Below are 21,785 nucleotides of genomic sequence, written 5' to 3'. Positions count from 1 at the left end.
CATAGCATACAACTCACAAAATCACATACTTAGTTCACACTGAACACTTTGTTTCAATCATTCAATCTAGCCATCTCATTACATCCAGAACTCTTGATGCACTCACAAGAGTATCCAATTATCTCATCAAGATAGACATCTTGATGCACTAGAATCTCATTCAATTCACATTCACTTAGCCATCACATCCAAATCTCGCTGATCTCTAACAGATGTCTAGATGCACTAAATTCAAATCATTCATCAGACAAAATGCTGGAGACATTTCATCTTTCTTTACATGTCTCCAACAATACACACATGAAAGAGCACATGTCTTTAGTTCAATTAAGGAAATTTTCAATCAAGTGCACATATTTTCAGAAAGTCATTCTGTAAAATATTGTCAGCCCGTCAGTATCCCTAAAATCTCAAGGTGAAATTAGTGACTTTATTCAATCTAGGCAATTTGTGACAAAGGAGTGGAGTGGCTCTTCTCTTGTGCGCAGTCCGCACCACACGAGATTCAACGTGCTGATTTATCAGTAACTTTTGGCATAGACACTGCTAATAATCCAAAAGCTTCAAGGTACAACTCTCTTTGAAGAGAATTTGCAATGTTTTCCTCCTCCATCCACTTTGCATTGAGGGCCAAAAAGTACTCTTGACCAAATTATTCAGTGGACCTAGCTTACCCTTTGTTTTGTTCTATGTCTTATGACTTGTTGGTAGCCTTGTTGGCCTCCCTTGTCCATTGACACCTCAATCTTTGGAATCCTGTAATGAACCATCAAGTATATTCCCTTGCTTCGTCGGAACCCTTGGATGCACTATCTGTAATAGACTTGGACACTCCAAGCCGAAGATCTAATGCAACACATGTAAGAAAACTGAAAGAACTGAACAAAACTTAGAGAGACGACACGGCACGATGGAGTTCCGCGCCCAGAGAGACTGGCCCCAAAGACTGCTGCCCCTTCTCGGTATTTCTTTATTATTATGCTTCACAGAGTACAATGTCCGAGGATCCTCTTCTCTTAGTAGTGCTGCCAGGCTAATCTGCGGGAGAGAGGCCTTGGCAATTCTTATAAAGGCCCCTGGTCAAAAGCAATACATGAATAGTATCAAATCCAAAAGCATCTTGCCCCAAAAGCTATCTCTGCAAGCTGTCGGAAAACGCGCCGCAAATCATGGGGGTCTGTACGTTGTGCCACGTCATCAATCTGTCGCAAATCGCATAAATCCGTACTCTGTGCCACGTCAATAGTCTTTACGGAAGTAGGGTCTCGTGCTTTTATTCTAATGTCTTGTGTCCCCTTGGGCCCCATCGGACAGGGTCCCATAAGTTGGGAAAATTGGCCTTTAATACTAGAATGGTAACAGGACACTTTTATGTCCTTGGACACTTTTGTGTCCTGTTAAGTGACCATTTTGCTTGAATTATTTGAAGAGTATGAAAATGAATTTCTAGGTGCTATATATCCACAAAGTTGCCTTATGAGCTGAAAAAAACTTAGCATTTTTTTTTTTAGTATCGATCTCACCATTAACCTTACTCTTGCACAACATTTTTGAACCTAAACTGTGTGAAAAAACGGGTCCTGTTTTTTGTTTTTTTTCAATTTTTGGCAACTATACCACTATAAACTTCATGTTTGTGAGGTTTAGATGGCTAGAGGTTAGGCCTTCATAGTTTTCAACATGTTTTGATGCTTGTAGGGAGAGCTAAGTGTTAAAATTGAAAGTTATGACCAATTTACAAGAATTGCATAATCCTGTTTTTTTGGTCAAAATTAGCACTTTTATGATTTTTTGTTGGCTTTCTTGATATCCAAATTCCATTTTGATTGTGTAAGTGTAATGTATAACATAAAGGTAATCTTCCTTGAGTTTTGGGGGACCTAATATGCTATATAGCATAGTATATGATGATGGTTGAGTTTTTTGATTGCTGAAGAATGCAATACATTTTAGAGTAGCAAGTATAACTTTCTCAATATTGCTATTTTCTTAGGCCAATTGTGTGTATTTTGTAGGTAGTAACCATATCTAATCATAGACTACAAACTTGGCAGATATTGAGTAGTTTCTATGAGTTTCTAGAGGTCATAATGCTAAACCCAGTTTTTTCATGTTTGCTGTATTTAGCACTTTATCATTGCCCCCAAGGTTCCAATTGTAAGAGATCCATTATCCTTTTGACATGCTCCATGGATCCTTTTGAATCCAAAGGCCCAAAGGAAACAAAGAAAACATGTATATAGTATCTGTATTGAGCGTGACTATAGAAACTTTGATGATAGGTCCGCAGAATGGCAAAAATGCAACTTTTTTGTACCTATTTTTTTTGCCCAAAAAAAAATTAGTGAGGTAAAAGCAACCATATGTTTTGGTCACCAACCCATTGAAGTTAACGGGGCATTTTATCTCATGTTCTACAAAAATCCCCACTCTTATTTATATGCAATCAACCGTAAGAAATTGCTGTTTTGGGCAAAATGCACTGGTCCATCAACTTTGGAGGCTTGTAGTTACCAAGGGATGAGAAAAATTACAAGTTTCTCATTTTTTCCATATGTAGTAGTTATTGAACTATAAGCTCATGAAAGGATTTTTCAAAATGAGTGGATCTACTATGGTTTTGGAATTTTTTCCCAAAACCCTGAAAGGACACTTTTATGTCCTGTTAGGTTACCATTCTAGTGTTAAAAATAGGCCCCTTGGCAAGACTTGAAAGTTGGTAAAACTTCTTCTTTATATTTCACTAGGGTTTTGACTCCCCTTTGTCTAGAGTCCGGCCTTTAGGTCATCGACGTCATCACTTTGTGACATACCCCCTCTTGAAAGAATTGTAATCGCCCTCGATTACGCCTGCAAAAACAGACATAGGACAAAAACTAGTTCAACAGACACTGACTCTAAGTACCGACGCACTAGACCACACATATCTAGCACTTGCACGATGATGACAGTCACTGAACATTCACATCACTATTTCCGTCGAGATCTTTTATGAGAATCATCATTATAACTTATTTAACAATTGCACCCAGACCGCGCTGATCTCTGACAGGTGTCTTGATAGACTAAACCTTGTTACTATCATATCCACATCACCCCTCAGTTGAGCAAGACAAAAATTTTGCAGTCATTTCTTCTTTCAAAACATGCACTCAAACATTACACACATGAAAGAGGACATGTACAGATTGTCAGATTCATTCTAGGAATTTCCATTTTACAGTACTTCTTTACATTAAGTCATTCAACATAATAGTGTCAGCCTGTCAGTATCCTTGAAATTTGCAAAGAAATTAGTGACTTTATTTCATCTAGGTAACCTATGACAAAGGAGCAGCGTAACTCCCCTCTTGTGCAATCCTCATTGCACCAGATTCAACCTGCTAATTCATCGGTAACTCTTGGAATAGTCAGTGCTAGACCAAAAGCTTCAAGGTAAAGCTCTAAAATCCGAGGAGTATCTGCTAGGTCCTCCTCCTCCATCCATTTTGCATCCAAAGCCGGGTAGTTCTTGAACTTGACTAAAGATCCACGTGTCAGTATATTTTCCTGTCCTTGTGGGCCAGGGCCTGTTTTGGAATGAGAATCTCTTCTGTCTCTTCAACTTTGGGCCGCTCCTCTGGCTCCCTGTCCATTGACACTTCACCTTTGAAAGGTCTCAATAGACTCGCATGAAATGCATTGTGAATCTTCCAAGTATCTGGCATTTTCAGTGTGACGGATACATCATTTATCTTCTCCTGAATCTGGAAAGGGCCAGAGTATTGCATATTCAACTTTGGGAAAAGTCACTCATTACCCTTTCGTTTCTATAGGCGTGCCTTCTCAAATCATAAAAGCACCCAATCATCTTCCTTCAGCTGCAAGTCATGCTGATGTTTGTCTGTTGCTTTCTTATGCCGTGCTTGAGTCTTCTGGAGAGCCTCACACACCTTAATAAAAGCAGTGTCCAGATCTTGAATGTAGTGATTTGCTTCAAAAATTCTATCTTTGGTGCTTAGAATAGGTGGAACCTTATTAACACTCTCGATAATCTCAAATGCTGCCTTGCACGTAGGCGTATGTACCATGTTGTTGTAGGCTAACTCCACCGAGGCTGAGCCTTCTGATCCGAGATGTATGACTTTAACAAGTCCAAAACCACTGAATTTGCTATCTCTGATTGCCCATCTGTTTGTGGGTGGAAAGAGGACGAGAATTGTAGCCGCGTACTAATATTCTCCCAGATTGCCCTCCAAAACAAACTGCTAAAGCAGGGATCTCTATCTAAAACTATAGATTCAAGTATACTATGTGGTCGAAAAATCTGCGAGACAAACAATTTAGCCAAATGATCTGGTTTAATTGTCTTCTTGATCGAAACAAAATGAGCCTATTTGCTAAATCTGTCGATGATTGTCCAAATGCCATCATTCCCACTCTGAGTCTTGGGAAGATAAAAAATGAAGTCCATTGCTGTACTTTCCCATAGTCGGCTAGGTACAGGTAAAGATTGCAAAAGACCTGGTGCCTTATGCCTGTCAAACTTGACCTTTTGGCATACTAAACAACTGCGAACATACTTGTCCACATCCATTTTGAGCCTTGGCCAATACAAGAACCACTCGACACCTTTTAAGGTGGTGTCTATGTCTCGATGGCCCAAAAGAGGTGGACAATGGCACTTTGTCAAAACCTTATTCCACGAAGCTATGATGATGAATCGCCGATATAGCCAAAATCAGTGACTTGCGAGATAATGCGTCGGCTACCACGTTTTCCCTTGTCTGCGTGGACGATCACACGATCTGAAAATGAAATTGCAACAAAATGTTTGCCCACCGCATCTCCTTGTCCGAAAGTTGCTTCTGAGACAAAAAGTCTCGCAAACTTTGGTGTTTGGTGAACACTGTACAATCGGCTCCGAGTAAAAAGTGTCGACATAAAGTAAGAGCGTGGATGATTGCCAAAAGTTCTTTCTCATAAATCTATGCAACCGGTTCTGGTCATGGAAACATTATGCTCTCATAAGCTATAACATGGCCCTCCTGCATTAAGGCCGCTCCCAGATTGCGACCACAAGAATCACAATAAACTTAAAGTGGTTTTTGCAAGTCTGGTAACACCAACACTGGACCAATTGTCAACTTTCTTTGAGAGTCTTGAAGGCTTGAATCTCATATGGTTCAGAGGTAAAAGGAACCCCTTTGTGTGCCAAAACATGCAAAGGAGGAGCAATCTACGCAAACTTTTGAATGAACCGCCGATAGTAAGAGCACAAACCCAAAAAGCTATGAACTTCGTGAACATTCTTCAGATTTGACCAATCTCGAATGGTCTCAACCTTGGCCCATTTTGACACCCTCTGTAGAGACAATGTGTCCCAAAAAGTGGATCTCTGGCAAGAAAAACTTGCTCTTCTTCCCATTTACCACCAATCGATGTTGCCACAGTGCTTGGAAAACCTGTAACAAATGGTGTCGGTGCTCTGCCTCACTCTTGGAGAATACGATGATGTCGTCGAAAAAGGTGTCCACAAATGGCCTATACTCGTGAACATTCTTGTCCTTGATCTTATTGAATGTTGCAGGAGCATTTGTGAGACGGAAAGTCATCACCAAATACTCGTACAATCCAAAGGACGTCCTGAATGCAGCCTTGTATACATCTCCATGAGCGATCCTAATCTGATGATAGCCACTTTTCAAGTTGATTCTATTGAAACATGTAGAACCTTGTAGCCTGTTCAGTATATTATCGATCCTGGGTATTGGAAACCTGCTCTTGATGGTGATTTTGTTGAGAGCCCTACAGTCAATGCACATCCCAAGATCTATCTTTCTTCAAGACTAACAACACTGGCAAAGAGTAAGGTGATGTACTGGGCTGAATGTGACCCTTCTCTAGAATCTCTTTCACTTCGCTCATAATCTCCTCGTTTTGGGCTCTGCTAACTCTGTAAGGTGGCTGGTTTGATGGTGTGCTGTCGGGAATCAAATCAATGGTATGGTCTTTAGGGACGTTGATGAGGTAAGTCTCTTGGTAAGCCTTTAGAGAAACGATAAGCTTGAGCTTGCAAAAAGTCTTGTCGTTCCTTCTCAAGGTTGGACAAATTTGACGTTTTCTTGCTATCTAACTCATGTAAATAGATCGAGTAAACAAACGGGCTGCATTTCATTAATTTGGAAATGGCCGAAGCTGATACAAGTGGAACGGAATCTCCCTTTAATTTTACATCAAGAATTATATCTCTACTCTTCCTAGTTTTCAAAGTTGCTTTCATTGCCCTGTAATTGACCACCACATTGTTCTTATGGAACCTGGGGATTCCCAAAAGGATGTCACACCCCTCCAAAGGCATGATGTAAAAGTCCTCATGCCCTAAACACCCCTGACAATGCAACTGAAGTTTGCCTATGACAGGTGTAATGGCAACATCCCGTATTGGTGCCGCTATAATTGCCTCATTCGGTGGTCCCATTGCCTTTGGCGTAATTCCTAGTCGAGCTGTCGTTGGCCTTGGCTCCTCTGTCGAAGAAGATGACGGCTTCTTGATCTCGTACTTTGCCCCACGCTCATGCCTTCCTCTGCTCCTACTCCCTCACGAGGAGGAAGTACACCTGCAATCAAATACTCAGAGATCATAACATGAAAATCGTTACCTTTAAAGTCTCGATGCTCGAAACGCAACTCGGTTCTCGAAAAGCAATTCTCCGGAAGAGATCTCTACATAGAAAATCCTCTCTTCCAATCCTACACACAAAAGAGGCGTGTTCTCGGGTTCCTTCTCGTAAATCAGCCCCGTCTACGACGTTTATGGGCTGAAAACAGAGAAAAACAGCAGCTTGTCACGATGGAAACACATTCCGTAGGCACTTCTTCGCGAGGGAACTCGCGCACTGAGTCTTGGCGACATCGGGTACACTTGGGGCAGCCATGGGCATCACCGGCAAACGTCTTCTTTGCGGGTGAACTCTGCAGCAACATCTCCTTCTTGCAAAAACTGATCCTCCCCTCTGAGTGAGGGCATGCGATGCTTTTATAGCTCCTAGCCACAGACACGTTTTTTTTCAAATTTTTATTTCGCTATTCTGTCAAAAAAAGAGAGAAAAAACGCTGGCTAATCTGTTACCTTATTTATCCGATGGCTGTCCACTTATAAATGGGCGGCCGACGTATTTTAAAAATAGTCTGAATCTACCCAAAAACTCAATAAAACCTTATAAGTTAAAAACAATGCTTTCACAGCACTTCCGAGGCGTCCCTGGATGCAATCACACGCACAGTTGCAATGCAGACATGGACTTCCTCGCGGGAAAGCATCTGCTTTCTCGAAAAGCAATCCCGCTTTCTCAGAAAGCATCTGTTTTTCCTCAAAGTTTCCTCTGAACCCGTCTTCATTCAAGTGCTTGCTTTTCCTTGTACACAATTCTAACACAGTTCGGAATTTCCTCTTGACTATGGATATCCCCTTTTCGATGCACCCGTCACCCACCTTGTGACGCATCAGGAATACCCATCACCTAGTCCTTTCCTACCAAACTTACGGTACAGTCTCCTTCACGATGCTCTATGTCACCCATCCTATGACGCATCAGAGATGTCCGTTCCCGGATGGTCGGATACTTCTTTCCGATGCTCCCTGTCACCCATCCGATGTGACGCATCAGAAGTACCCGTTCCTGATGGCCTTACAGATATTCGCGTTCTCAGTGCTCCCGTCATTACTTTGAATGACGCACTAGGAATACTTTGTACTCGGATGTCTCCAGTGAGAAAAACCCTCTCACTTAAAATTCCAATAATTCATTTAGAATTATTTTTTCTGGTGTTCCAAGCGAGAAAACCCTCTCGGGTGTGTGTGTGTGTGCGTGCGTTTGGGGGGGGGAGGGGGGGGGGGGGCTAATAAAAAGAGGAAAATGGTATAACCTTTATATCACCCAAGTGTGGTAGATTGGTTATACCATTTCCCTCTTGAATAACAGGTCTTGAGTTCAACTCCCCTCGTCTGATAGATCTTTAAGGTCTCTTGGGATAGTTTCCTACGACGTTAAAATTCTCTTCTTCTTCTTCTTCTTCTTCTCACTTATAAATCCAATAATTCATTTATAATTATTTTTATGTCAGATAAAGCCAATTTAGCAACATCCCTCTCACTTATAAACAGTTGTCCTCAACTGTAGAGGTCCAACTGAACTGCCGGGGAGAAACCGGAAAGATTCCAAATCTTGCTCAATGGTGATTTGAGCTAGTCTTTTCTCAAAAGAGAACTTAAAAACTAAATTAAACAAAAATTCAAAAATTTAATAATTCAATACTTACCTTACCGGTTTATGTCTTTCCTCTAGTACCTCGAGGATATCCTTCACCTTTCATTAAAGTTACGAGCCATGTAAGGACTCGTCATTCGCGTCTTTCCAACGGATTGGAAGTTTCCTCATCCGAGAATCTGTTAACTCAATTCCACCTTCTCAATTCCAAGAAGAATAATCCTCCTAGAAATCAATCTAGTTCTATGTCCTTGCGCATAACCTTGCGCTATTAGTCGTGAGGATATTAAACCTCTTGTGTCCTCCCGCATAGGGCATGTTGAGAGCATTAAGCTCATGTGAATCTTCCTGTGGCAGACAAAGTGTGTCATCTTACCAAAGTAAGTTCTTATTCCGGGCCTTTGCTTTGGGTAGGCCAATTGTTCTGATCCAAAGTTTTCTTATCCGAGACTCTGCTAACTTGATTCCGTCTTCTCAAATTCGAGAAGAATAATCTTCCTAGAAATCAATCTAGGTATCTGTCCTTGCGCATAATCGTGCGCTGTTAGTTCAGAGTGTATTAAACCTCTTGTGTCCTCCCACATAGGGAATGCCCAAGTCATAGAGAATTAAGCTCGATGTCTTTCTTTCACAATTTGCGATCACCTTAAAGAAGGTTCTTGTTTCGGGCCGTCGCTCAACGTAGGCTGACGGTTCAATCCGAAGATTCCTTGTGCACGGCGGCACTTTCTTTTTCCTCCTGCGAGTTATTACCACCAACAGTGTTTTCCAGACACCCATTACAGTCTCTTCCTTACAGAATCATAAAAAATGATTCACCTTGCGAGCATCAATGACGCCTTGCAAAATCTCAGGCAGATAGGATTTTAGCCATAGCATTTTCTGAACGTACGTTCAAACCTGGTTTACAATAGAGCGAACCCTCTTTGATTCTCAGGGATGTTCTTTCATATGTAATTCTTACCATTTTGAAATGGTTGGCGAACTATATTCTTACGAACATAATAGTTCGAATTTATTCCAGCAGCGTGTAAATGCTACTTGACCTGCTCATGGAGAAACATATACCGTAACCAAAAGTTGCTACTTTAATGGTAAAGGCACATAGTGTATCAACGACCATCAGAAAACCTCTTCTCCATAGAGAAACTCAAATACCTTCTACCGAACACATCTCAAATAGAGATTCTCGTGTCGGAATATCCTTGCGCGCAAAAAGGCGCTCAAGAGAGTATAACAAACTCCCGTCGAGATCCTAAAAAGGAAGTTGGTTCATCTCATTCCGTTCAGTAGAAAAAAATTCGATGGGTAGATGACCCACCTTAGCATAGGTCTGCATCTTCATGTGTTATCCATGTACCCAAAGGTGTACATAAGTTTCAGTGAGCGTGGGAAATTACCTTCCCTTCGTAAGATCCTTAGAGCTAAGACGCTCAACCTGTCGATCCCTTGGATCAATCTTAGAGCAAAACCCGCTCATCAAATAAACTAGGATTTTAATCCTTGGATTCCTCGATCATAGGCCGTAGTCGTCGCTTGTTTCTTCCCTCGTAAAGAGAGTATTCCTTCACTTGTGCGAAAAGCACTACCATATCTTCCCTTACCGGGTAGGGGGTGTGGGCTTAAAGAGTACTCAAGCTTCATGAAAGCTTTTCTTTGCTTGAAAGCTCAGAATGGTTCCTTCATAATTTCCTACCCACAATAGCAAATAATTTGTTGGAGAACTATCGGATACCAGATCAATCATGGACCTTCCGGATGGTTAAGCAAACCAATTCATCTCAGAAAACAATGTTTTAATTTGATCTTGCTCTCATAAACACTCGAGAGTGAGTAGTCCCGGTTAGATATAACCATACCACGTGCAAAAGAGCAAACAAGCACAATGCACTTTATGATTTTCGCAAAGATGTAACTTTGATCAAAACCTGCCCTCTCACTTAAAGTTAGAGGGTCTTCTATTCAAGAACTCAGGAGTTAGATTGAATTCCCTTACTCCAAACTTTTTGTGTTCAATGGTTCCCGTCCCACTGTGGGGATTAGATTCTATGTACACTGAGGTGGACACTTTCAGCTTGTACTGCTGACTCCACCATCCGCTACAAAGTATTTTGCAGATGCGTCTACAAAATTCGGGCAAAAGTCCTTTATTGAATTTCTTCGTCTTTCCTCCCTCAGAGAGGGTTGAGAGTGGAGCTACCTTGGCAAGAGTGAACCACTACTTGCTTTGACTCACTCGTGTTCCTATTGGGCAAACCAATCCATATCTTCTTGAATGCCTTCCTCAAAGCGTAGAGGAAAAAAAATTTGTCGGAAAATTCAGCCTTCAATTGTTGTAAGTTCCTTGTAGAGCTTTGGTATACCACCAAGTACTTGCAATCCTCCTTGAGGTGTTTGGTCACACGCCTCACCTTTGACACTTCTCAGAAATTTCCATTTGCAAAGGCAACTTCAAATTGTCGAATGAAAGCAGCAGCTTTCAGGACATCTTCCCTTCCGTCAAAAGTATCAAACTTGACTGTAGTGTTCCTAGGTCTAGAGACCTTCTTCATACCCTTCCCGAGATGACGGGATTTCATGGCTATGGTTCTGGATTGATGTTCATGGATATCTTCTAGGTTCTGAACGATCTTGAGAATTCCGCTCCTTGGATTCTCTAGGTTCTTGAGCATCATGCTCTTGTCGCCTTCTCAAAGAATCCCAAGCCTTGTGTCCACTTCTTGCAGAGAGAAATTTTTTTTTCCAACTCTGCGAGCTTTTCCTGCAGGACTTAGGTTTCCGCATGCTTACTTCTCTCTTGGCTTGTCATGGCTTCTTCCCGTATCTTCCCAAAGTCGTCCTCCTTTACAGAGAAAGAGAGGAGACCATGCTCTGATACCATTGTCACAAACGGGAGTGCATAACAATATAAAATACATTCGGATAAATAGGATTTATCACTTATTACTGAAGCCAGAGGATAGAGAGAGAGAGAGAGAGAGAGAGAGAGAGAGAGAGAGAGAGAGAGAGAGAGAGAGAGAGAGAAGATCGACACAGTACTGGGGACCAGAAGATGGGCTGGTCCCCCCCCCCCTAATAGTATCTTTATTACTGAGGAGAAGCCTATACAAGCACTTGAAACGAACGTATTACCACGTTCATTCTAGAATAAGACTTGATGGTTCTCGAAAGCCTCAACTTGTGATTCCTAGGGAAAAACCCTATTCCACGGAACTTCCGTTCCTTATTCCGATTCCTCGAGAATCAAGGTTCTCGCCTCTTGATCTCACCTTCCAGACTCAGGGCATGGCATCCCTGCAACTCTTTTCCGACTTTGTTCCTAGAGATCTCTTCCTGCAGAATAACTCTGCTTTCCCGGACACGAAGTCCTTACTTGGGAATCCCAACTTCTGGATCACAACTTGAGAGACTATTATCTTTCCGATCCATGGATCTACATCCCAAACTCGGGTACGAAACCCTTGGGCTGATCTGGCTCTAGTTCCTCAGAGCGGTTTTCTCCTGCAGAGGCTCATGCCTTCCTCTGCTCCTACTCCCTCACGAGGAGGAAGTACACTTGCAATCAAATACTTAGAGATCATAACATGAAAATCGTTACCTTTAAAGTCTCGATGCTCGAAACGCAACTCCGTTCTCGAAAAGCAATTCCCCGGAAGAGATCTCTACATAGAAAATCCTCTCTTCCAATCCTACACACAAAAGAGGTGTGTTCTCGGGTTCCTTCTCGTAAGTCAGCCCCGTCTACGACGTTTATGGGCTGAAAACAGAGAAAAACAGCAGCTTGTCGCGATGGAAACACGCTCCGTAGGCACTTCTTCGCGAGGGAACTCGCGCACTAAGTCTTGGCGACATCGGGTACACTTGGGGCAGCCATGGGCATCACCGGCAAACGTCTTCTTTGCGGGTGAACTCTGCAGCAACATCTCCTTCTTGCAAAAACTGATCCTCCCCTCTGAGTGAGGGCATGTGATGCTTTTATAGCTCCTAGCCACAGACACGAATAGCTGCTCGCGTAGAGATCGCGGCCTTTTTTTTTTTTCAAATTTTTATTTCGCTATTCTGCCAGAAAAAGAGAGAGAGAAAAAACGCTGGCTAATCTGTTACCTTATTTATCAGATGGCTGCCCACTTATAAATGGGCGGCTGATGTATTTTAAAAATAGTCTGAATCTGCCCAAAAACTCAATAAAACCTTATAAGTTAAAAACAATGCTTTCACAGCACTTCCCAGGCGTCCCTGGATGCAATCACACGCACAGTTGCAATGTAGACATAGACTTCCTCGCGGGAAAGCATCTGCTTTCCCCAAAAGCAATCCCGCTTTCTCAGAAAGCATCTGTTTTCCTCAAAGTTTCCTTTGAACGCATCTTCATTCAAGTGCTTGCTTTTCCTTGTGCACAATTCTAACACAGTCCGCAATTTCCTCTTGACTATGGATATCCCCTTTCCGATGCACCCGTCACCCACCTTGTGACGCATCAGGAATACCCATCACCTAGTCCTTTTCTACCAAACTTACGGTACAGTCTCCTTCACGATGCTCTATGTCACCCATCCTATGACGCAGATGTCCATTCCCGGATGGTCGGATACTTCTTTCCAATGCTCCCTATCACCCATCCGATGTGACGCATCAGAAGTATCCGTTCTTGGTGGCCTGACAGATATTCCCGTTCTCAGTGCTCCCTTCATAACTTTGAATGACGCACTAGGAATACTCTGTACTGAGATGTCTCCAGTGAGAAAAACCCTCTCACTTAAAATTCCAATAATTCATTTAGAATTATTTTTCCTGGTGTTCCAAGCGAGAAAACCCTCTCACTTATAAATCCAATAATTCATTTAGAGTTATTTTTATGTCAGATAAAGCCAATTTAGCAACACTTCCTCTTGGTTGAAAACATCAGCTCATCAAAATCGGAACTTTCAAAGGAGGAAGAATTCTCATCCGAACCATCAAAATACTGTCGAGATCTTTTTGGGATCGGCTCTTCTTTGCCTTCTTCTTGCCATAGCTATGTTTCTAAGTCTTTCTCCTTTGCCGTCTCTTTCTATCTTCGTCATCGGAGTTAGAGGAAGAATTTTGTCCGAGTTGCTAGTAGAAGAATCGGATCCTTCGTAGAAGAAGAATCGTCTGAGCTTTGATACCACTATAATAGACTTGGACACTCCAAGCCGAAGATCTAATGCAACGCACGTGAGAAAATTGAAAGAATTGAACAAAACTGAAAGAGAGACGACACGGCACGGCGGAGTTCCGCGCCCAAAGAGACTGGCCCCAAAGACTGGGCCCTTTTTCGATATTTCTTTATTATTATGCAGTACAATGTCTGAGGGTCCTCTTCTCTCAGCAGTGCTCCCACAATAATCTGCGGGAGAGAGGCCTTGACAATTCTTATAACCTTTGCCAAAAGCAATACATGAAAAGCATCAAATCCAAAAGTATCTTGCCCCGAAAGCTAGCGCTGTAGGTTGTCGCAAAATCTGCTGCAAATCGCGGGGGGTTCGTACGTTGTGCCACGTCAGCAATCTGCCACAAATCGTGAAAATCCGTATGTTGTGCCACGTGAGCAGACTTTACGCAAGTAGGTCTCCTGCTTTTATTTTGATCTCTTGTGTCCCCTTGGGCCCCATCAAATAGGCTTCCATAAGTTGGGAAAACCGGCCTTTAAAAATAGGCCCCTCGACAAAACTTGAAAGTTGGTAAAACTTCTTATGCATCTTTCACTAGGGTTTTGACCCCTCTCTGTCTAGAGTCCGGCCTTTAGGTCATGCCACGTCATCACTTTGCGACACTATCATTCGGTTTTCTTACTTCTTTGGAATTCTTTGATGAACTTTCATCTAGTTCCCTTGATTCTTTGTCTTCACTGCAAGACTTTTACCCTGTTGAGGTGGACACTGGCTTGCCAGTAGGATAAGTCAATGAGCCAACATGCATATCAAAACCTTGTTTGGCATGTCCCATAAATAGAGTCAGACTTCTGTTGCAGACAATACCGTTGAATCTTTTTTTTGGCAAACCACAACATAACCACTCAATCTGGTCCCTCAAAGTGACCCTCCGAAACAAGGAGGCTGACAAATAGGTATCCCAAAACCTCTGCCAGTAGTCATTCAACGTATCTTTCTTAGTCATTCTCAGATGATGCCAAGCCATGATGACATCTTCTTCATGTTCTTCCGTTATCCAGGAAAAATTGAAAATTTTCTTGAATTTTATCCACTTCTCAGGTGCTTCTCTGCATAACAATAGAGTAGACCACCATGTCTATGCATTTTCTTTCAAGTAAGATGCCGCCCTTCACACCTTGGAGCGTTCTGAGAACCGACCTCACGAGAAGGTGATGCCAAACTTCTATATGAACTCAAGGGCTCGATGGGTGTCCTGGTAGCTTGAATATGTGTCAAACTTGACTTCTTGACCCCCATCCTTGAACTCCATGGTCTTCTCGTCCATTTGTACACTGTCAGAAAAGGACGAGCTCTCCTCCTTTGAGCTGCTAGATGGCCTCCCATGCCTTCTAGACTTTTGCAAAAATCTGCTTTTCTTTTCCGCCTCTTTCGCTTTCTCTCATCCTCTCTAGAACTAGAGGACAACGAGCTGTCGGAACTCTTTGAAGATGAAGAAAAATCTGGGTGGTCCTTGAAACGAACACGCTTCTTGGATTTGCTTACCACCTCGAAAGTCAAATTCCAGCCCAAATAACCAAGTAAATCCACCGATTTCCTCTTCCTCCGAGAGTGCCTTAAGCCTTTCCTTAGCTGGTTCATCTTCTTTGGAAGAGCTCTGTCCAACTCTTTCTGCGAGTACAATTTCCGCTTTTCTGCACTCGGCTTTTCTTTCAGCTTCCTTACCGTTTTGACAGGAGAATCAACGGCGTCCCTCCATCTCGAGCGAATCTCATCAATTGGGTACTTCTTCAGGTGATTCACATATTTCGGATCTTTGAAGTACTTGATCAATCTTTTCATGCATGTGTCAACATGCAATTGACGTTTGTACTCCGTTTGGTCAAGAAGCCCCGCCCTAAATTTGCCAAAATCTCCGTTGGTTCTTCAGTTCCCACTATGGAATTGAACTTTTCTTCACCTCCTTGCAAACCAAGGTACAAAGGTAAGAGGGGTGTCGTCTCTGTCAGATTCTCCACCAGAATCCATGTGTGCTATAGAAAGGATCGGATCCTATGTAGAAGATGGATCGTTGTGAGCTCTGATACCATTGTTAGAGGCTTGGACACTCCAAGCGAGAAATCAATAGCAACACACGAACAGAAACTGCAAAATCACTGAACATAAATAGGGAGAGAGAGGAAGAGAGTCGACACGGCACGACGGAGCTCCGAGCCAAGATGCACTGGCGCCAAAGACTGGCACCCCTTTCGGTATTTCTTTATTATTGCTCTTCACAAAGTACAACCCTCCGAAGGTCCAACTCTCTCTGAGACTTTGCATCCAGATGCTCTCCGAACAATGGCCCTCTAGGCACTTATGAACTTACAAGGGATGCCCAAAGCAAAGCCCCAAAAGCATCAGGTTCAAAAGCACTGCACCCAAAAGCCTTGCACATAAACTGCCAAATCAGCAACACAAATTGCAGAAATCCATATAGCTGTGCCACGTGGCATGTCAGCACAATATACGAAAATCAGCCTAGACGTCCAGCTTTTGTGTTTTAGGGTTTAGGTCCCTCGGCTAGTGCTCTGCAAGTTCTTCAAGTTGTTAGGGTTAGGATTTTAAAATTCTAATCCCCTTCTTTAGGCCCCTCGGTGACAACTTCTTCAGTTCTTCTGGTTTTTGTTTCTTCTTGTTCTCTCTGCCATTTTCCTTCCAGTTGGGCACGCCACATCCTCACTAGCGACAACTGCAATGTAAGTGCAAAAAAGATCTTGTTGGAATGATTGTGGATATGGTTAAGACCCTCTCATGATAATTGTGGCAAATTATGTAGTGCTTTGGGGCCTAGTCAAGGGAGAAGAAGCTCTCATTTTCTTCGATCAAGGAGCTTTAGAAACTTTTTTTCTCGTAACATTTTTCTGGTCGACTAGGAATGTATCATACCAAGCTCGATAAGTCCATCCAAGCAAAACTTACTACGGGTGATATAACTGTCACGTGCACATCTAACCCTTTGTGCATGTAGACAAGCTCTAAGTTCTACTGCTAGGGTTTAGGACAGCGTAGGAAGTGTTCTGGCACCTTTGTGAGCCTGTACGTAGGACGTGCATGTCCAAGAACTTTAGTTAGTTGCATACCCTCGATTGCATAGGGTCACCTCTAGTGTCTGCTAGGTGTAGGCAATAGGGAGTGGTCGCATTTAGTACTTTAGAACTGGCCTAGGTAGTTTATAATTATGTGAAGCAACTCTTATTAATAATACTGATATTATTATTAAGTGCCCAGCTAATTAGAAGTCGTGGGGATAATTTGGCATTGGCAGATCGAGCCTTGCAAACATATGTAAGAGACCCCTTGGGTCAGCATTAGAGCATAAGTTTAGTACCTAGTGCATGGGCAGTAGTACCTTGAGCACATTAGTAGGCCTGGCGTTTTTGCACCCTCTACCGTTATCTACATCAGATCAACTAGCGTTTTCAGCCTAAAATCGCCAGATCCCTCAGCATCCCAACAGACTCACCAATGTTAGCCATTTTCAATCATTAAGTATTCAGCCCATCAGCGTTTTACATTAGTTGATCAGGAGTTCATAGATCCAAGTCAGCCTCTCGAGCAGTTTCAAATTTCAGCCCTGGGCCTCTTAGATCCAAGCATCTACCGCAAGGAACCTTGTGTACGTATTGGGCACTCATCGTGAACTATCACCTCAATCACTTCCGCTACACCTAACATTGGTATCAGAGCTCTCTGGCAGTGTTCAGTATCATCACTTAAGAAAAGACCTTAAAGAACCACATAATTTTTTTGCTTGTTTGAGATCGCATATAACCCAAGAAAACTTGGGCGTGTCGATTTCTCTAATCTATGCTTTTGAAGAGTGGCATGTAACCCGGAAAAGAAGGGCTTGTCTAGCCTCCCCATGGTCCCTCTATTCCACTTATTGAGAGCGGACCTTGCACATTGCGGCAGGCCAATCGACGTGAAGTGAGAAAAAGCAACCTTGGTGTGAGCGCAAGGCCGCGAAGGGGTGCACCCGTAGGAAAGAGTTGAGCTTGGGTAAGAGATAAAGCCTTCTTAAGCCAGATTGCAAGCGGTACCAAGGATCCAATACTCATTAGTATCCCAAGTACCCTAGAACCCAAGTACTTAGTGTATGGTCATCACTAGAAGCAGAATGGATACTTTGCATGAATGGGACGAGTGTGAAATTGGAGAATAAGTCCCTATGCCAGGAGGGCCATTTCAAGCTGTTGCTCCATCCCCATCCTCGCCCACGGATTGCACCAAGCTCTAGGGAGGCTTTGATGAAGTCAATGATGGAGATGATGCTATAGCAAAAGGCTCCGCGGGTCGCAGTTGAAAGGGAAAGGGCGGGGATGATGATATAAAGATGAAAGCCGATCCCAAATTTTCTTCACGTCCTTCATCAATCAGATGTGATTGATGACCGATGGTGTACTGTTGAGGATGATAAATAATCGGGTTCGAGCATTGACATGCTCCAATAGCTTTGCTCCTGCTGGATCCTTTGCCTTTTGAAAGTTACTGTCGACAAAACCTCCAAGCTCGTAAGAGTCGAAGATTGCCGTCATGGTTGTGAAATTTCAGCACCAAATACTCGCACAGATCACCAATCCGCCTAGAGAGCTTGTTGTGGCTCTGATACCATGTCAAAGGTGCAACGGGAAAGGGTGAATCGGGAGATGATCTTATCTGCAATACAAGCAAACCTCCTCTTGGGACCAGCCAACCAATGGATCTCGAATCTATCGTGACAGATCTCCTCGAAAACGTCTTGCCTACCAAACGAGCACTAGTAGCCTGAACTACAAGAGACTTTGCAAATGGGGAAGGTAGAGTAGAAAGAGAGTGAAGAACTAGAGAGAGAAAGAGCTACCGTTGGAGAAAAACGCCAGCTAGAGGAAAAATGCTAGCGAGAGAACAACGCTAGAGAGGGTGAACTGGCACACAAACGCTAGAGAGAGAGTGTGGCCCAAGTTTTGGTTGCTCTGCTAATCACTGATATGCCAAAGCTACAAGGGGAGGGGTGTGCATATAAGGGGAGGGGTGTGCATATATAGGTGCACCCAAAAACCCCATGACCTAGAAATATAGTGAAACATCCTAATAAATGCGTATATGTCATTGAAAGGACCTATTGCCTACATTTAATTGGAAAATTGCAGAGTCTGACCTCGAGATACCCTAGGAACAGGAGTCCCGCCTCAAGCCAATCTATCGGGTGAGCAATACGGTGGAATGCACCACGGAGAAGGTATGTCTACCTGAGGTATGGCCAGGCACAACCACAAAACAGCCCTCACTCCCTAATCTGCTCCTCGAAGATATGGGAGCCACCACTGGACGGGAATCTGAACTCTTAACACATTCATGAGACCAAAAGTCATCAACAAATACTCAAATCCGAAGAATGTTCTGAACGAGGTCTTGTATACTTCTCTAGGAGCTATTTTGACTTGATGATAGCCACTTTTAAGACTGAATCTGCTAAAACAAGTAGAAACTTGTAATCTATCAAGTACATCATTGACCTTGGGTATTGTGAACCTGTTCTTGATGGTAATCTTGTTAACAGCCCTGTAGTTGATACACATTCTCCAAGATCCGCCTTTCTTCAACACAAGCAACATTGGAGAACAAAAGGGTGAAGAACTTTGTTGGATCAAACACTTTTGCGAAAGGTCTTGCACGTGGCTCATGAATTTTTCTTGTTTAGCTATGCTCACTCTATAAGGTCTTTCACGTGGCTCATGATCTTTTCTTGTTTAGCTATGCTCACTCTATAAGGTGCTTGGTTCCTCACATATGAAGATTCCAAGACAAGATCTTTCTCCTCTAAATCCAAACTTCTAGGAACTCCACGGCTTTTGCAGCACGCTTAGCTCCAGACCAAGAACTATCAAGATATAACGGGTGTGTAGAGGCTCGGCTCTGCAATGGAGATAGTGCTAGGGACACTGTGACCGGGACCCAAGGACACTTTACTGCATGAGAGACCAGATACCTTTACTGCATGATAGACCAGATACAAATAATTATGATATCTCCCACATGACACATATACAATTTGATGAAAATATCTCCTCCAGGTGGTGAGCCGCTGAGGTAGACCTGTAGATGAGTGGAGGTTGACAAATGAGGCAGGCGCTAGACCACGTTGATGACCTGGCTATCACTCGTCCCTCCCTGCCAAAGTGCTTGTACAAGTAGCCAGCTCAGCATAGTCGGTTCCCTAGCCTAGTCCTGGTCTTTAGTATGGAGATAGGTGGTAGAAAAGACAGTGACATATGGCTCTTTCGTTTTAGTTGGATTTATCTGGAAATAAACACTGCAAAAAGCACAACACATGTTGGACCATTGATTTAAATGAGCATGGAGCATATTAAACTCTGCATGTATTACAACATTATAAACTTCTAGTGTGTAAGTAGTAAAAACAGTAATATTTGTCATTCTGTGACTAATTAACAGGAAGCAGTTGCACTTGGAATAACAAGAGCTGGACTGGCGGTTGTTCTTTATGGGTAGGCTCATGAATGTTCATATGGTTGCATCCTTCAATAACCGCTCAAAGCTGAGGTTCTTTTTGTGACCTGAAGACAGATTGCAAATTAGCTAAGCCATCTGTCAAAATTGATTTGCACATTTATTTCAGTGAGGTGTTTTAACTGAATGCAGTTTGGCTTCAACTCCAGCAATGTTTTACAGCACAGTGACGGACAGGGAGGACATGTTCTGCCCTGTGGATGGCTCAATCATGATAACAGGTGCTGTAAATCTACTCATGTCCTACAATTATGTGGAGGTCTTGCATCATAGTTTCTCTGCGTTAAGTATTCTAATCTATGTATTGTGAACTTGATGCTGTTAAATCATGTAGAGTGGTGTCTAAAAAATACCGTTAACTAATCTAGTGCCTGTGGCTGAACAGCTAGTCATCTTCCATACAATCGCAATGGCTTCAAATTTTTCACCGACAGTGGTGGTCTTGGAAAAGGCGACATAAGTAATATTTTGGCTACAGCAGCTGACATATACGTCAGCTCAACAGATGATGGACAGGTCTCATCTTTAGGGGGTTCTGTTAAGAGAGTCCCGTTTATGGATGAGTATGCTTTAAGCTTAGTTGAGGCTGTTCGAAAAGGGGCAGGAGGTCTAGGTAAGCTTCTGGGAGAATGCCAAAGCTTGTTTCAGCATTTCTACAGAATCAGAGGTTAATTCATGATATGGAAATTTATCAGAACGGCCTTTGGAAGGGTTCCATATAATAGTTGATGCAGGGAATGGAGCAGGAGGATTCTTTCCGGTACATTTCTTTTGTCTTCATCATTGTTCAGTGACTGCCAGGAACAATTTACAGCTGCTCTGCCTTGTTTTACAGGGGAAAGTGCTCGTACCTCTAGGTGCTTCAATTGCTGGAAGCCAATTTCTAGAGCCAGATGGTATTATTACAGATATGCATTTGTTGTGAAAGCAAGTTGTTTGAATGCACATGAGAGTTCAGATAAGTAAGCCTGAGCTGTTTGAGAGTACTCAACTCAATTCATATTGCCTCATATTACCCTTGATGGAGATAAAGAGACATAGAGAGAGCTTTATTTTACTATTTGGGGGGAGGAGAATGGTATGACTATCCATAGCGGGACCCTAGATTGAGCTTGAGACTTTGAAAGGGGCTATGGACTAGTGTTTACAGTTGTCTCGTCTGTCCTTTTCCGTTGGCACGTGGTGCCGTCCCGTTACAGTGGTATCCGAGCTTCAGTCGTGTGCATACTGGTCCTACTAAAGAGCAGACAGAGCAAGATGGCATTTCCAAATTTCACAAGAAATCTTTCTCGCTTTTCAAGCTTTACAATTTCTACAATAGTTTGACGTGCTGTTTTGGTATTGTCCGAGCCTCGGAATGACGCAAACGAGATGTTTGGGGAGCGTTCTGTTGTATGCTTGAAAACCTCGGAACGACGTAGACGGGATGTTTGGGGAGCATTTTGTTGTACGCTAGAAAACCTCTAAACGACGCAGATGGGATGTTTGGGGAGCGTTTAGTTGTATGCTTGAAACCTCCAAGCATCAGTCTTCTCAGCTCATGGCACGGACCTTTTTAGGTTATTTGCAGGGATAGTGACGAGGTAGTCGTTGAGTAGCTTATAAACGCAGACCGTCTGTCTCAGGGGAGTGCTTAGCGGCACTGCTCGTTGTGTCTTGTAACATGCATATATGAGCGTCTGTATTGCATGTGATTTGCCAAGCACTGAATATTCATGATTGGGTGAGATTGCCTGGGTATGCAATTTTAGTGCATCGAGACACCCGTTCAAGATCAACGCGGTCTGGGTGTGATGGCTAATTTTGGTACGCCGGAATATCAAGAGCTCCAATATGAAATGAGAAAACTGTT

The 21,785-nt window shown here is 42.9% G+C and overlaps 1 protein-coding gene across 5 annotated transcripts in view; it reads left to right on the top strand.

The window, feature by feature from the left end:
* Positions 1 to 21,785, top strand: part of LOC147454998 (phosphoglucosamine mutase family protein) — a 164,924-nt gene that overhangs the window by 41,869 nt on the left and 101,270 nt on the right. For all 5 annotated transcript variants that reach the window (XM_086516853.1, XM_086516852.1, XM_086516855.1 and 2 more), the window contains 5 exons: positions 19,859 to 19,911; positions 20,066 to 20,154; positions 20,319 to 20,546; positions 20,629 to 20,693; positions 20,769 to 20,829. In XM_086516853.1, the coding sequence (XP_086372979.1) occupies positions 19,859 to 19,911; positions 20,066 to 20,154; positions 20,319 to 20,546; positions 20,629 to 20,693; positions 20,769 to 20,829 (496 nt within the window). The remainder of the gene's footprint in view (positions 1 to 19,858; positions 19,912 to 20,065; positions 20,155 to 20,318; positions 20,547 to 20,628; positions 20,694 to 20,768; positions 20,830 to 21,785) is intronic.

This window comes from Adiantum capillus-veneris, chromosome 7 (genome assembly GCF_014529385.1).
Source record: "Adiantum capillus-veneris isolate H3 chromosome 7, ASM1452938v2, whole genome shotgun sequence".
Lineage (NCBI taxonomy): Eukaryota > Viridiplantae > Streptophyta > Polypodiopsida > Polypodiales > Pteridaceae > Adiantum > Adiantum capillus-veneris.
Note: the sequence above shows the minus strand (reverse complement) of the source record. Positions and strands in the feature narration are given on the sequence as shown.